The following is a 14,221-nucleotide window of genomic DNA, read 5'->3' on the forward strand; positions in this document are numbered from 1 at the left end:
TTTGGGTGGATGCAGCAGGGCACGCGTGGCACGGCCCCGCTCTGCCCAGCTTCCCACCTGCAGGGTAATTCAGGGATCTGAAATAAATGGGGAGGCTTTTGGCCCTTCCTCCTCTCGGTGGCAGCTGCCTGCAGGGCTGCCCTGGAGGGGGGGAGCCAAGGCAGTGGGAGCTGGGGCTGGAAGTGGAAATTTCCCAGGGAGGGAGGAAATGGTCTCCTTCTGGGGCGTCCCTCCAACAACTTTTTTCACCACCTTTCCCTAAATAGCTCCTTGGAGCAGCTGCTGTGACTTCTCTCTGCTCCCCTCCCAGCCTCAGCAAAGCAGCTCACAGCCCTATGTCCACAATGAACCCCGAGGGGGGGACCCTCCGGCCCCATTCCCATGGGGCAGCATGGGGCACGGGTGCCTGTCCCTGGTGACTGTGCCATTGGTGTGCTTAGTGGCACAGTGCCTGGGGGAGCCGGGCATCTCGGCCCCGTCGTGGTTTGGGGCCTCCAAAATACTTCAGGTGGTGCAGAGCACTGGGAAGATCGGGGCTTTAAGGGCAGGAGTGGAAATTGGGAGGCTGTGGGGTTCTGGAGACACGGATGTGTTTGGGATCCTTTTGGAGAGGGGATGAGGTTGTGCCAAGAGGGAATCGGTTCCCTTGGGGCAGCAGGGAAGGGCATTTGGGAACCCCAGTGAGTAGTACCCCAGCCTCATCCCCTTTCCCTTCCCCATCCCTGCCTGGGGACAGACAGATGGGGGAAGAGGAGCCGTGTGTGGCCGGGGGCTGCCTGGGCACCGCCTCTGCTACCCTCCAGAGCTGGCGTGCCTGCAAAATTGTGTATTAGCCATGCCGCCGAAAACCCTTTTTCAACCAATTTTCTGGTGGCGTGAGCTGGTTTTTAAATGGCCCCTCACCTCTCCGCTGTCGGGCCAGAAACCCAACTCAAGCTGGCTTTTCCCTTACGACACGGGCACCCTGCTGGCTCACGTGCCCTAAGGGCTGGCTTTAAAGGCCAGTTCAGCCCGGTAGCAGAGCCAGAGCCTGCCCTCCTCGCAGGTGTATCTGCAGCGTGCAGCACCCCCAGGAGCCCCTGGCATGTCCTGGATTTGTTTTTTTCCCCATCTTCTCTTCCAAGCTGCCCCAGAGCCCGTGCAAGGCAGGGTCCCTTGCCCACAGCCCGCCCCGGGTGGAGCAGAATTGGGCCACGCAGCTCTAAGGGATGGGGAAACTGAGGCAGAGGCAGGGCAGCACGGGGGGTGCCTGGAGGACACCGGGGGGTGCAAAGCCCCGAGAGCAGAGCACCCCCTCTGTGCAGCCAAAGCACCCCACGGCACCAGGCTCTGCTCCGTCCCCAGCTCTTGGGGACAAGGGTGGCACGGGGGGAGCTGCAGGAGGGGACAGCCCAGCGGGTCTCAAGGCCATCCCACACTAACACTCCCTGCCAGCCTCAGCAGCTCTGTGTGGTTTCCTCAAAGCTGAACCGAGCCGTAACTCATCGGGGCAGGGAAGCCCACGTCACGAGCTGGCAGCGATGCCGGCAGCTTTTCAGGCCTCCTTCCAAGAGCAGGCAGGTGTCACCCGCAGCGTCACCCTCCCGGCTCCTGAAGTGCTTTCAGAGCTGCTGCTCCTCCTCCTCGCTGCTGGGGAGAGCGAAAGCCCAGGGGGAGGCTGCCCCGTGCCAGCACACGGGCAGCTCCCTCAGGCCGTGGGTGCTCAGGCAGGACGTGCCCACTCCCACCTGGTTAATTCTGCTCCAAAGCAGCACCCAGGGGTGCGCAGGAGCCTGGCAGGGTGCCTGGGCTGCTCAGACGGCTGGGAAACCCCTGGGGTGCGGGTCCCCCACCTTGGGGACCTCTTTGCTCCCCGTTCCCGGCCTCCCAGCACCACCTAACGACACCCTCACGGGGAAGGGGGAGGCACCCAGGGCCCTGGAGAGGGGCAGGGGGCACCCGATGGGGATGGGGAGGTGGTGGGATGGGGAGCCGGGGCAGAGGAAGGGGGAGCTGAAGGTGCTGAGTAAGGATTTGCAGAACCACAGCGACCCTTCCTCTGGCTGTTGGGCTCCAATCTCCATCCCTGCCCTTCGCTGACCTTGATCAGCCCATGGCTTTCCCACAGCCCAGCACAAATCCCGGGGCATTGGCTGAGTTTAGGACTGAGCAAGGACATCAGGCTCGGCAAAGAAAGGCACGCACCCTTTAATCTGTCGTCACAGCCCCAAACCTACCCTGAAGCATCACCTGCTGGGGAACAGCCCTTTGCCGTGCTCGGAGCAAGCACCGTGACCTGGAGCAGGGCTACAGAAGCACCCTGACATCGACATCCAGGGCTGTGGGGAAGAAAACCCCAGGGAAGAGCCAGCCCAGCGCTTCCTGGGGCTTTGAGGCAGCCACAACCCCTTCAGCTCCACATTTCTGCTCCCCCAGCCCCTCCACAGCCCCCTTCCTGAAGCGCTTTTTCCTCCGGCCCCAGAGCTGATGTAATCTGCTGGAGCTCGGCATTAGGACGGCATCAGCCCTGAGACGTAACCAGAGCCACATCACACCAGCAGCTGTTCGACAAAGGCTTTATTGCTCGTTTGCATACGAGCTCCCAGCACCACATTTCCTGAGTTTCTTAATGAGCTTGCAAATGAGGTTTAAATAGAAAAGGAAGGGAAAAAAAAAAAGAAAAAGCCACTGATTTTCCTTGCTAGGCTGGGACCTAGGCGGGTGTACAGTGCCGGGGGTAGGAGCTCAACCCCCAGAGAGAGCTCGGAGGTGATCACAGCTCAGCGTGGAGCTGAGACAAAGCCCTGCTGGGTGCCCCGGCTTGATTTCCCCCCTGCCTCCATCTCTCTGCTTCTGAAGCCCAGCCCCGAGGCACAGCCACTGTCACTACTGCCACAGGTCAGAGCCAGGAGCGGTTCCAGGCTTGGAGGCGATGGCAGCGGGCCGGGGACAGTGGCAGCGTGGGTGGCAGGGAGGCGAGGGGAGGGGGCCACGCTGACCTGGCCCCTGCCCGGCAGATAAAGAGGGGATTACGGCTCACGGCTTGTAATCTGGCTTAAGACCTGACACCGTCACCACGGTCAATTTGGGCTAAAAGAAGCATTTAATAAGCCCCGAGACATACTAGGAAAAGAAAAAAATCCTAATAAAGAACCAAAAACCCACCCAGCACCAGCGACTGAAGTGCACGGAGCGAGGCAGTGCTCGCACGGTTCGGTGCAGGCAGGTCCCAGCACACGCTGCCCTCGTGGTCCGGAACAGGACCATCACACGCTTGTTATCCCGCTCCGTTGGGGTTTAATCATGGGAGGCAGAAAGGGAATTAATGCCCGTGTCTGTTTGTTTGGGGCTCCCAACAGGCCGGCAGCAAATGCTCCCTCCCGGCGCTCAGGGAGCTGGCTCGCCTGGGGACACCGAGAGCAGAGCCGCGGCACTCGGCTGGCTGCTCGCGAGGGGAAGGCAGTCACGGACAAAGCAGACTCAAGTGGCAGGGCCGACTTGGCTTCCCTGGAAGGGTTTATTTAAAAACAATTATTATTAGAAATAGCCTGCTCAGGCACGAGTGACAAGGCAGCGACGCCGTTTGGCTTGAGACTTCAAGGGGAGGCGGCGAGACGCGGGGAAGTTTCTCTGTCACTTGCCACAGGGAAAGCGTGTGGCCGAGGCTCCTGCCACACGCACACCTCCCTCACCTGCCCGGGGCGATTCCCTCTGGCTGGAAGGAGCAGGAATCAGCACAGGAATTGCTGCCAGGCTGCGGAGGTGCGGGGCCAGCCCACAGCCTCGGTTGTTTTGAGTCACTTCAGGACCGCAGAGTGCGCTGTTACTGGAGAGCCTCGAGTGTCACCATCTGGGCTCACCCCCAGACCGGCCACCAGCCCCCCCAGCACAAGCTCTGCGCCCCCAGGTCCTGCCCAGGACCCGCTGGGGTCACCCCAGGATGGTACCGGGCAGACCAGTGCCGCGTTCCCACCCCTGCTGCTTTAGTGACCGATCAGCTGCAGCATCTCCTGAGGATCCACTATCTTCTCCCGGGGTTTGCCAGCAGCTTTTCCTCTCGCCACTTCGGCAGCGTCTATCTTCTCCCAGTCCGAGAAGGAAACAGGATGGACCCCTGGGGTGACGGCGAGAGAGAGGAGGGAGAAGTCAACCCAGCGCACAGGAGCACAGCCTCACCTCCCCGCTAGCAGGGAGCTGACATGCAAGCAGACCCTGCCCCTTTCCGACACGGCGTCAGACTTCGGCAGCGCACAGGAATAATAATTCCTAGCACCATGAGGAGAGAGATTGCGGGTTCCAGTCAAATCTGATTAGTCAGACCTTTGCAAGCCGTAACAGCGGCGAGCGCAGCACCACCTTAGGGGACAAAACACTTGCAGCTCCCTGTTCCAACTCAGACAGTGAAGAGGTAAACACACACTTTAATTGAATGCTTTTAAACACAAGCAGCAGCAAATGACTCTCTTGGGCATTTTAATCTTTTCCCCAATTTGCCTGGAAGGATTGCTAGGAAAACCATTCCAGAGCAATAGCTCGCTGTCTGTGCCACTGACAGTGACGTTTTACCCAGGTCCGTGCTGCTTTTAATGGCCCTTTCCCAGAAAGCGGTCATTAACCTTAGCAATGACACTGATTTTGAGAAAATTCAGGTCCTGCTCTCCCTGCATTTCGGAGCAGTGGAACAGCAGCACAACACATTTCCTTGGTTTGCTCCCAAAAGCAGCCCGTGGGACTCAGTGCCCCAGGACACGCAGATTTTGCCTGCATCACGTGTTGGGCCAGCTGCTACAGATGCCCACGCACATCCTCACTCACCTCGGCTGCTCAGGATGCTCCCCACAGCCGCAAAGCCTTCTCTGGAGACAGATACATCCAGCACGCCTCCCCGGAGATCCTCCAGCACAGACTGGGCAGTGTCAAAGCTGTCATTCATGGTGGTGATGATCACGCCTGTGGGGCCTCTCTTCACCCAGCCGCTGCAGTACAGACCTGTGTGGGCACACAGCAGCCAGGCTCAGTCCTGCACGTGGCCACGGACCCTCCTGGATGTAGGTTCTCACCCTGTCCCAGCTTTGGAGGTCACAGCAAGCTGCAGGCAGTGGAAGAATCTGCCCCTGCTTCGGGGACAGAGCCCTTTGATGGTGCTGTCAGGAATTTGCGTGCCTCCAGACCAGCACCGAGCAGCCAAATGGGCTGTGTCGCTTCAGTAACAAGGCTCCAAGGCCCAATAAAACAAACACGTCCTTCAGCGCTGTCTGCTGAAAACTTGATGTCCCTAATGCTAGCCGAGACTGGGACAGGTCTTAAAATCTGACAGAGGCAGCTGATTTCCCCAGTTCCCAGCAGTGGAGGAGCGTGACTGCCTTGTGTCAGTGCCCCTGGCGAGCAGAGCTCCCCCCCCCCAAAGCCCCCAAAGCCCAACGCACACCCCAGAGGTGTCCCTGCAGATACAGACCCGGGGCACCTTCCACTCTGCCCATGCTGTTGGGGATAATGCCTCGCTGGCTGTCGAAGGGCACTGCTGGGTCCAGGGGCAGGCTCCGGTAGCCGATGCTGCTGAGCACCAGCCCGCACTCCAGCTCCTCCACGTCTCCAGTGGGGACGGCTTTGGCAGACTCACCCGAGCCCTGAGAGAGAGAAGAAGAGGCTGCTAATTTCTATCCTTAATCCTCCGGGTACTAAAAGCCCTCCTGCAGCAGCAGCGTGGCCAGAGCTCCCTTTAGAAAGGGAAAGGCTCTCGGTGGCGGGCCTGGCAGGCTCTTGGGGAAGCTCTCAGCCTCTCCACGATGTCAGAGGACACAAAGCCACCTTACAGATAACTGCCAGCGGCCGCAGGGGATGCGACAGTGTCCTGCCCCAGCCCCAGCCCTGCTAGGGTCGTACCTCCAGGCGGGTCAGGGCCATGCGGACGCCCCTCACCCGCGTCCCGTCGGCGGTGGGCAGCACCTCCTGGGGGCTGCGCTGGAACTTCAGGCCCCACTGCCGGGGGGCTGCTGCCTGCGCTGCCATCTCCCCAGGCTTCTGCAGGGCTGTTTTGATCATCAGCTCCGTCAGGCGCTTCCTGGGCCTGGGGATGTCTAGGAAGAAAGAGAGCGTCAGGGCAAGACCGTCAGCGAAAGCCCCTCGGGGTGTGGTGTGACATGGAGGCGGTTTTCGGTGCTACGTGAGTGTCCGTTTGGAGCCTGGCATGCAAAAGGGAGTCCAGCGCCTTTGAGATGACAAATGGAGTGACCAGGAGAGCTCCTGAGGTTTGAGGCCAGTGGGACACAGGAATCAAAGCCTGCAATTTAGCTGTCCTGCTGGCGCTCGGAGGCAGCAGCCTGTGGAGGACAGCCAGTCTCCGGACACCCCTGAACTCGGTGTTTTCCTTCTAGCTCTGCAGGAAGCTTTTAAATCAGCAGCCTTGGGATCTCTCCTGCAAGGCTCTCTCAGCCGTCCCAAACCTCCTGCCTCATCATTCAGACAGCAGTTACATCCCCAAGCAGCAGTGCGGCTGCACAGACAGAAACAGGCTGCTGCCTCCTCTCTGTGGCCTCCTGTCACCCTGAGGACAAGCCGCACCGCGGCCACCTGGCTTTGACACGCCAGGCATTAAGCACAGGGTTTCTCTGATGTGCCTTCTGAGCACCTGCAGAGCACTCCTGGGTGCTTGTCTGTCAAGGCGAGGCCATGTCCAGAGGGGCACAACACTTTCCTCACCTTTAACAGCATTTTCAAGGCCTGTGAAGTCGGCAGGGTTGAGGACAGGCTGGGTGCCAGGCAGGTTTATCATCTCCCGCAGCTCCTGGGAATTGCAGGCAGGAAGATGCAGGGAGACGTCACCTCCAGCACGGAGCTGCCACCCAACAGCCCCAGGCTGCCTTCCCCAAGCACGTTTGGACCAGGAGCAAACGGCTGCAGGAGCTAGGACAGCTAGGTTCACACAGCCGTGGACAGAGCGCCTCTCCCCGCAGGGCAAGGGCAGCCTGGGGTCTGGTGCTGGGAAAAACATCGCCCTCCAGCCTCACCTTGATGGTGAAAGCAACTTGAAGAGGTCCCCTTCTCCCTGCCAGCCACACGCGCTTCACCTTGCTGCAGGCAAGAGCTGCCAAGGAGCACTCAGTGATGTCTGTCTTCTGCAAGACACAGACACGCGACAGGAGTGGGATGAGGGCAGATCTGGAGGGACTGGGGGAAGGCACAGCCTCTGAAGGTGAAAAACAGCCGCAGAAAAGCAGGCTGCACATGCGGAGAGCCTGTGCAAGGGCAGAAAACACATCATCTGCCTTTGCACGGAGCTATTTGCACAGCTAGTCCCTCATCACTGGAAGTCCTATCTGAGGCCATACCGTGCTAGAGGTAAGGAGCCAACACCTCGTGAGATGGGTCCAGGCCATCTGCCCCAGGCAGGTCAGTCGTGGGGCAGACAGGGCAAAGCCTTCCAGTGCTCTTTATTTTGAGGTTGCCTGCAGACGTTTGGTCCTTTCCCTTCTCAGGATATAGAGGCACTTGGGTGGAACCCACTAGAAACCCACAGCTCAAGTCTCTGCCTGCTTGCCCCAAGCGTGGCCACAAGTATTACTGCTGGTTGCCAGAGCCTCCAATTTTTATTTTTATTTTTTTTTTTTCATGTAGACGTTAATATCAGAAGTTGTCACACAGCTGTAACCAACCTCATGGCAGCTCTCCAGGAGGGAGAGCCCATGCTGCTGACATTTGGGGCAGCAGCTGCATGGAGCAGCTGGAGCACACCAGTCCCCAGCTGCCTACAGGGGACTAGGACAGCGGGAGGGGAGATCCACCAGCTTGGACCAACACAGAGCAACCAGAGTGCCCAGTGCTACCAGCAGGAGCCAGCCTGCTGTCCTCAGCTACAACAGGAAAAAAAAAAATTAAATGGAGAAGCTTCTAGTCTGGAAAAGAGAGAGCAGCTCCTCCTTTGCCTCCCATAGGAGATGAAGGGATAAAGCTAAATTTTTTAGGTACCGGAATAGCCTCGTGGTTTTGTTTGTACCCTACAGCCTGTGGGGCTTTCCCTGGTGAAGGAGCCCACAGACCAAGAGGGCCCAGAAAGCATACTCTCAGCAGAGGCAGATCTCCCTCCTCTCAGACTTTGCTGAAACCCGTGGAAGCCACCACACACCCAGCAGGGAGCAATTCTGGGCTGCCCTCTGCCTTCACAGCACGGAGCACTGACCCAGGACTCACCTTGAGGAGATCCAGTGGGGAAAGGAGGATGCGGGCGATGTCCAGCGCCACGTTGCCATGGCCCAGGATCAGCGCCGTCTCGCAGCTCAGGTCAGGCTTCAGCTACAGGGAGAGAAACGCCCATCCGTGAGCAAATTCACCCAGCACACAGATTCCACCCCCTTGGACCCGCACCTACCACCTCAACCCCCTTCTGCCTCTCTTTCTGCTGACAGAGGTGATGCAGACGGGGTAACTCCACACCAGCCTCCCCCCTGAGTGGACAAAATCACTTCGAGGTGCTGCAGTCAATGCCTGCCCCCCCTCTCCCAAGCACCATCCTTGTGAGCGGGGCAAATTTTGGCAGGTCAGCCAAAAATACTCCCCAGGCCCCCATCTGGCCCGGCCAAAATGTGCTGCCAACCCACGGAGCCAGCTAATCCGCTCTCACTGATGTGCAAATTGCTCACATTTCTACCATCTAAGAAGGATTTAACGTGGTCCCTGCTAATCTTTTCCAATTGCAGGCGTTTCAGGACTTAATCTGGAGCTGGATGTCAGCACTGGGAGGCAGGACGGGAAGGAAGGTCAGGGAAACGAAGGGTTGTACTCACGTCCCGGTTCTCCGGCAGCCCGTTGTACCAGCCCACAAAGGCTCGGGCTGAGTAAACCCCGGGGAGGTTCTCCCCTGGGATCCCCAGAGTCCGGTTGTCTTCGGCACCGTAACTCTAGGAACAAGCAGACATAGTCAGAGAGGCTGTCACAGGCAGGGTTTGATGCTAAAAAACACAAATCTACACAACTGCCCACCCTTCCTAAGGGCTTGGATACTCAGTGGAGGGGTTGAACATGGCCCTGGAGCTTCCTCCTCCAGGTACCGAGCCCAGAACCAAAGCTGACCTCCTCAGGCCTACGCAGGACATTACAAGCTGAGGCCACAGACGGGGACAGATCCATGCCAGGCTGAACCAGGCACGGCAGATGCTGGCCGTCACAGGGAAGGGGTTCCCCAAGAGCTGCCCGAGAGGCCTGCACCCGATGCCATACCCCACATGCTTTCTGCAAGCCTTTGGACAACTCTCAGAACATTTGATGGCTACCAAGCCATCCTAAGGCTGAGCAGACCCTGGAAATAACACCCAGAAACACCTCACCGAGGCAAAGACCCTTCCCAAGATCCCAGGGGGAAGAACCGCGCATCCCTTCCCCACGGTGTATGGAACCAGCCCCCACAGCCGGGCGCCCCCACGCACCAGCACCACAGCGTGGTAGGCCTGCTGCAGCTCCGCCACCGTCACGTCCCTGCCCACGGTGACGTTCCCGTAGTATTTGCAGCGCTCCGAGCGCACCGTCTGCCCGAATGTCTTGGTCACGTTCTGCGGGGAACAAACAGGCAGCGCCGCGCTCACGCCACCGCCGGGGCCAAGGCCTGCCGCTGACCCCGTTCCTGTTCCCCCCCTACCCCCCTCTCCAGCCTTGAAATATTTCTCCCCCTCTCCGGCTCGGTTATTCTGGGAATTTTATCCATCAGCAGCCGCAGATAATTCCCCGTGAGATGAGCACAGACTTGGCACGGTTTCCACAGCCCCTGGTGGAAAGGAAGACCCGTGTTTCGCACCCACCTGGTGGAAGGTATTAAAAAAAAACACCTTAAAATTAAAAAAAGTAATAATTAATAATGCTGGGAGCGTTTTAATACCTTCACCTCTCTGAGTAAAGGCTGCTGGAGGAAAAAACTCCATCCCCGAGGTGCAGCTCAGAAGGGAGCCCTGCCAAACAGCCCCCTCCATGCAGGGTGCTGCCTGCCAGACGCCCTCTGCCAGCCTCGCAGTTCAAGCTGTCCTGAAACCCACTGCACCAAGCGAGGACACGAGGTAGGACAGCACCTGAAGCCTTTTCTCCTGAGAAACTGCAGCTTTTATGCAGCACACCCCCTGATCTCCCTGCAGGTACAGCCAGACCCAGTCTGATAACAGGATGCACACACCATAACGGGAAAGCTGCCCCAAACCCATACACAGCTACTTTGGTCTTTCAGACCAAAGGGAGGCAGGCATTTTGGTCTATCACCAGGCGATCTCCAGGGATTAAACGGGGAAACCACCCCAAGATATTGCTGCCTGCATCTCCTGTGCTCCCCCCCTGCAACCACCTCGGCCCCAGCCCAGGCACAGCAGCCAGCTCTGCGTACAGCTCCCACCCACTGCGAGGCAAAGGCAAAGGGCTGATTTAAAAGAGCTCTTTTCCTTTTTATTTTTAAACTTCTCCCTGCTCAGGTGTGCACCTACAGCTGAACTCCACCGCCCCACCAGCAGATCCTTCTTCCCAATCTCCCTTAATGGGTACAGGCCGAGCACAGACAAACCAGAGCGTGAGAGGAACAGGCTGTGCTGGTGCTGCAGCAGCTGCAGGAGAGCATAAAGCGTCCTGGAAGCAAATTATCTGAGTTTTGTTGTTGTTTGGGCCAGCCTGAACAGCGCGGGGAGTCTGTCCTGGAGCACTGGACGCTGTCTTTCTGACCCAGCGTTTAAAGCCCTGAAGCCAGAGGTTCCCTAGCACGGCGCGGCCTCGCTGGGCCTCAGCAAGGACAAGGAGATGGTAACATTGAGGGATCCTGCCCAAAGCACGCTGTGAAGGACACCGACCGCCTGGCCTGCACCCACCGTCATCATCATCACCAAAAGTAGCAGCAAGGGGAGGAAACCAGCACCGACCTTCACTTCGGGGTGGTCCGGAGCCACACCAAACCGCACGAGCCCGAAGGGAACAGGCAGCTTCTCGTAGATGTCCACTTGTACCAGGTCGTGGTGCTGCAGGGGAGCAAAACCACCGTGAAGGAACGGGGACAGAGAGGCCCCGTGAGCCCAGCACCTCGGGAGGGACACGCACCGCATCCCACAGGGTCCCGTCACATATGGGGCCACGCCGTACCTGCTCCTGCCAGCCCAAACCCTATGGGTGCAGTGCAGGATATGGCCCCAGCCATCATCACCCACCTCTTGTGGAGGCTCTGTCCCATCTCCCACCCCACAGCCCCCCTGCCACGCTGACTGGGGGGCTAAGCAGGGTCCCGGGGGGGGGATCCCTGTGCTGGGCAGGAGGCACCGAGCTCAGCACCCTCACCCACCGCGCTGGGTGACCCCAGGGTGGGGCCGGAGCTTCAGACAGATGTTTTGCTGCAAGGGCTTTGTTATCTTTTAACTGGAGCCTGCCTCTGCCCGGAGATTAGGCAGCCCTGAAATTCGTCCCTGAGGCTCAGCAAGGGCCATTTTCCAGCAGGGAGCAGAGACATCGTGGTGTGCTTTACAGCAGGGTTAAGCTGCCTCTGCTCAGACCTCGTTCCTCGTTCAGTCTCGTTTCCTATCAGAAATCAGCCGCAGCACCAACACCTGCGGCGAGGAGCCCCCCCAAACCATTCCCCAGACCCCTGGAAGCACCGAGAGAGGCCTCGCTCGGGGGGCAGACCCCAGCCCAGCAGCACCCCGAGCCCCATCCCGCGCCCCGGTACCTTGAGGAGGTGCTGAGCCGTGTAGAACCCCGCGGGGCCGCTGCCCACCACGCACACCCGGGGGGCCGGGGCGCGCGAGGACAGCCACCGGCGGGCACCTGGAGGGGAGAAGGACCCCGGAGACGTGATGACGTGATCCCGTGCGAGCTGCCAGTCCCACTGACCCCCCCCAAACCCCCCCACCAGCTCACCCCAGGCCCCCCAGCACTCCCCAAGACCCTCACCAGCACCCCTGAACCCCATCGGGCCCCCCAGCACCCCTCTGAGCCCCCTCAGCACCCCTCTGAGGCCCCCCAGCACCCCATCAAGCCACCCTAGCACCCCATTGAGCCCCCCAGCACCCCATCAAGCCACCCTAGCACCCTTCTGAGCCCCCCTCAGCACCCTGCTGAGGCCCCCCAGCACCCCTCTGAGCCTGCCCAGCACCCTCCACCAACCCCTCTGAGCCCCCCAGCATCCCTCTGAGCCCCCCTCAGCACCCCAGCACCCCATTGCGCCCCCCAGCACCCCTCTGAGCCCCCTCAGCACCCCTCTGAGGCCCCCCAGCACCCACCTGAGGTCCCCCAGCACCTCATCAAGCCACCCTAGCACCCCACTGAGACCCCCAGCACCCTGCTGAGGCCCCTCAGCACTCTCCTGAGCCCCCCAGCACCCCTCTGAGCCCCCTCAGTACCCCTCGAAGCCACCCTAGCACCCCATGAAGCCACCCTAGCACCCCATTGAGCCCCCCCAGCACCCTCCTGAGCCCCCCAGCACCCCATGGAGCCCTCAGACCCCCACAAGCCCCCCCAGCACCCCTCTGAGCCCCTCCATCACCCACCCACCAACCCCTCCGAGCCCCCCCCAGCACCCACCGAGCCGTGCAGCTCCCCCCACCCCAGCCATGGCCTCCCCGGGGGGCTGCAGGACGCCTCGGGGCGCTCCCCCCAGTTATACCGGGCCCCCCCCCGGCCCCCACCCCCCGGCCCCCACCCCCCGGTGGCAGCGGGCGGAGCTCCGGCCGGGGCCGCCCAGCACCGAGCACAGCACCGGGACCCCCGGACACGGGGCGGGCAGGGGGGGGACGGGGACCCGCTGTGAGACCCCGGGGGTGCTCAGCACCGGGACCGGGACCGGGAACCGGGATCGGGACTGGGATCGGGATTGGGATCAGGGACCGGGACCGTGGATGGGGATTGGGATCGGGGACTGGGATCGGGATCGGGGACCAGGACCGGGATTGGGATCGGGGGCCGGGACCTGTATCGCGGACCGGGAACGGGATCAGGGATCAGGATCGGGACTGGGACCGGGATCGCGGATCAGGACTGGGGACTGGGATTGGGATTAGGACTGGGATCAGGACCTGGGACCGGGATCGGGGATTGGAGACCGGTATTGGGGATCAGGATCGGGGTTGGGGACCGGGATCGGGATCAGGACCGGGACCAGGGACCCCAACTGGAATCGAGACCAGTATAGGGATCGGGATCTGGGACCGGGACCTGGATAGCGGACCGGGACCGGGATCAGGGATCAGGACCGGGACTGGGACCGGGATCGCGGATCGGGGACCGGGATTGGGATTAGGACCGGGATCAAGGACCTGGGACCGGGACCGGGGACCAGTATCGGGATCGGGGACCGGGACCGGGACCGGGATCGGAGACTGGGGACCGGGATCGGGGATCAGGATCGGGACTGGGACCGGGACTGCGCATCGGGGACCGGGATTAGGATTAGGAACGGGATTAGGACCGGGATCAAGGACCGGGACCGGGATCGAGACCAGTATCGGGATCGAGATCGGGAACCGGGATCGTAGACCGGGTCCTGGACCAGGACCGGGATCGGGGACCGGAATCGGATCGGGGAACCGGGACCGGGACCGGCCCCGGGAGCGCCCCCCCCCCCCCTCACCGGCCCCGCCGCCCCTCCAGCACGCGCCTCCCGGCCCCATCCCGGCCGCCGCCACCGCCCCTCCTCCCCGCCGCCCAATCAGGAGGCAGAACAGCCCCTCGATTTGCATAACCCCGCCCCCGCGGCCACCCGGAGCAGGAAGCGGGCAGGAGACCATAGAGAGGCGGGGAGGGAGGGGCCGTGCGGGGGCCGCTCTGGCCGGCGCTCTCTATGGGCCAGTCCTCCACGGTACCCGGTGGGGGGCGTGAGCCCATCAGTGCCTGGGCTTTAATTGCGCTGGGTTAATTAATGCCCAGAGCGTTTTATTGCAAAGGACTCCTGGGGGAAGCGAGCCCAGAGAATGGTCCTTAAACTATCCTCCTGCACTGCAGCAACCCGCAGGGGTGGCGAGGGGCTGGTGCTGGAGGCTCCCAGCTCCATCCTCCCGGGTGGTCCCCGCTTAAAAACAATTAAAATAGGGATAAAGCCCCTTTTATTGCATTTCATCCCCCATTACTGCATGTCAGGGCCCTCACAGGGCAGGGCAACGGGCTCCAGGGGCTGGGCAGAGGCAGGAGGGGTGCCAAGGGGGCAGGCACCAAGGGGGCATCTTAAAGCACTGGGGGCTGAGGGGACTCTGCAGCCCCACCCTGGCTTTAATAAAGGTGATAAACCCCCCCCCGTGTCTTC

General features: G+C 60.9%; 1 protein-coding gene across 2 annotated transcripts; it reads right to left on the reverse strand.

Annotated features, from left to right (window-relative positions):
* Positions 1 to 3,464: 3,464 nt before the first annotated feature.
* FDXR (ferredoxin reductase) lies at positions 3,465 to 13,597 on the reverse strand. 2 transcript variants are annotated; one of them, XM_084492010.1, is made up of 12 exons: positions 13,553 to 13,597; positions 11,654 to 11,751; positions 10,860 to 10,955; positions 9,399 to 9,521; positions 8,760 to 8,873; positions 8,167 to 8,268; positions 6,987 to 7,094; positions 6,679 to 6,763; positions 5,863 to 6,056; positions 5,435 to 5,606; positions 4,795 to 4,968; positions 3,465 to 4,093 (listed from the first exon to the last, which is right to left on the reverse strand). In XM_084492010.1, exons 1-12 carry the CDS (start codon positions 13,590 to 13,592, stop codon positions 3,963 to 3,965), a joined length of 1,437 nt encoding a protein of 478 aa, XP_084348136.1. In that variant the 5' UTR covers positions 13,593 to 13,597; the 3' UTR covers positions 3,465 to 3,962. The 2 variants fall into 2 exon arrangements, with proteins under 2 accessions (XP_084348136.1, XP_084348137.1); XM_084492011.1 differs by lacking the exon at positions 13,553 to 13,597 and adding an exon at positions 12,508 to 12,550.
* Between the last annotated feature and the right edge of the window lie 624 nt (positions 13,598 to 14,221).

The sequence above is a fragment of the Aythya ferina genome (genome assembly GCF_964211825.1).
Source record: "Aythya ferina genome assembly, chromosome: 18".
Lineage (NCBI taxonomy): Eukaryota > Metazoa > Chordata > Aves > Anseriformes > Anatidae > Aythya > Aythya ferina.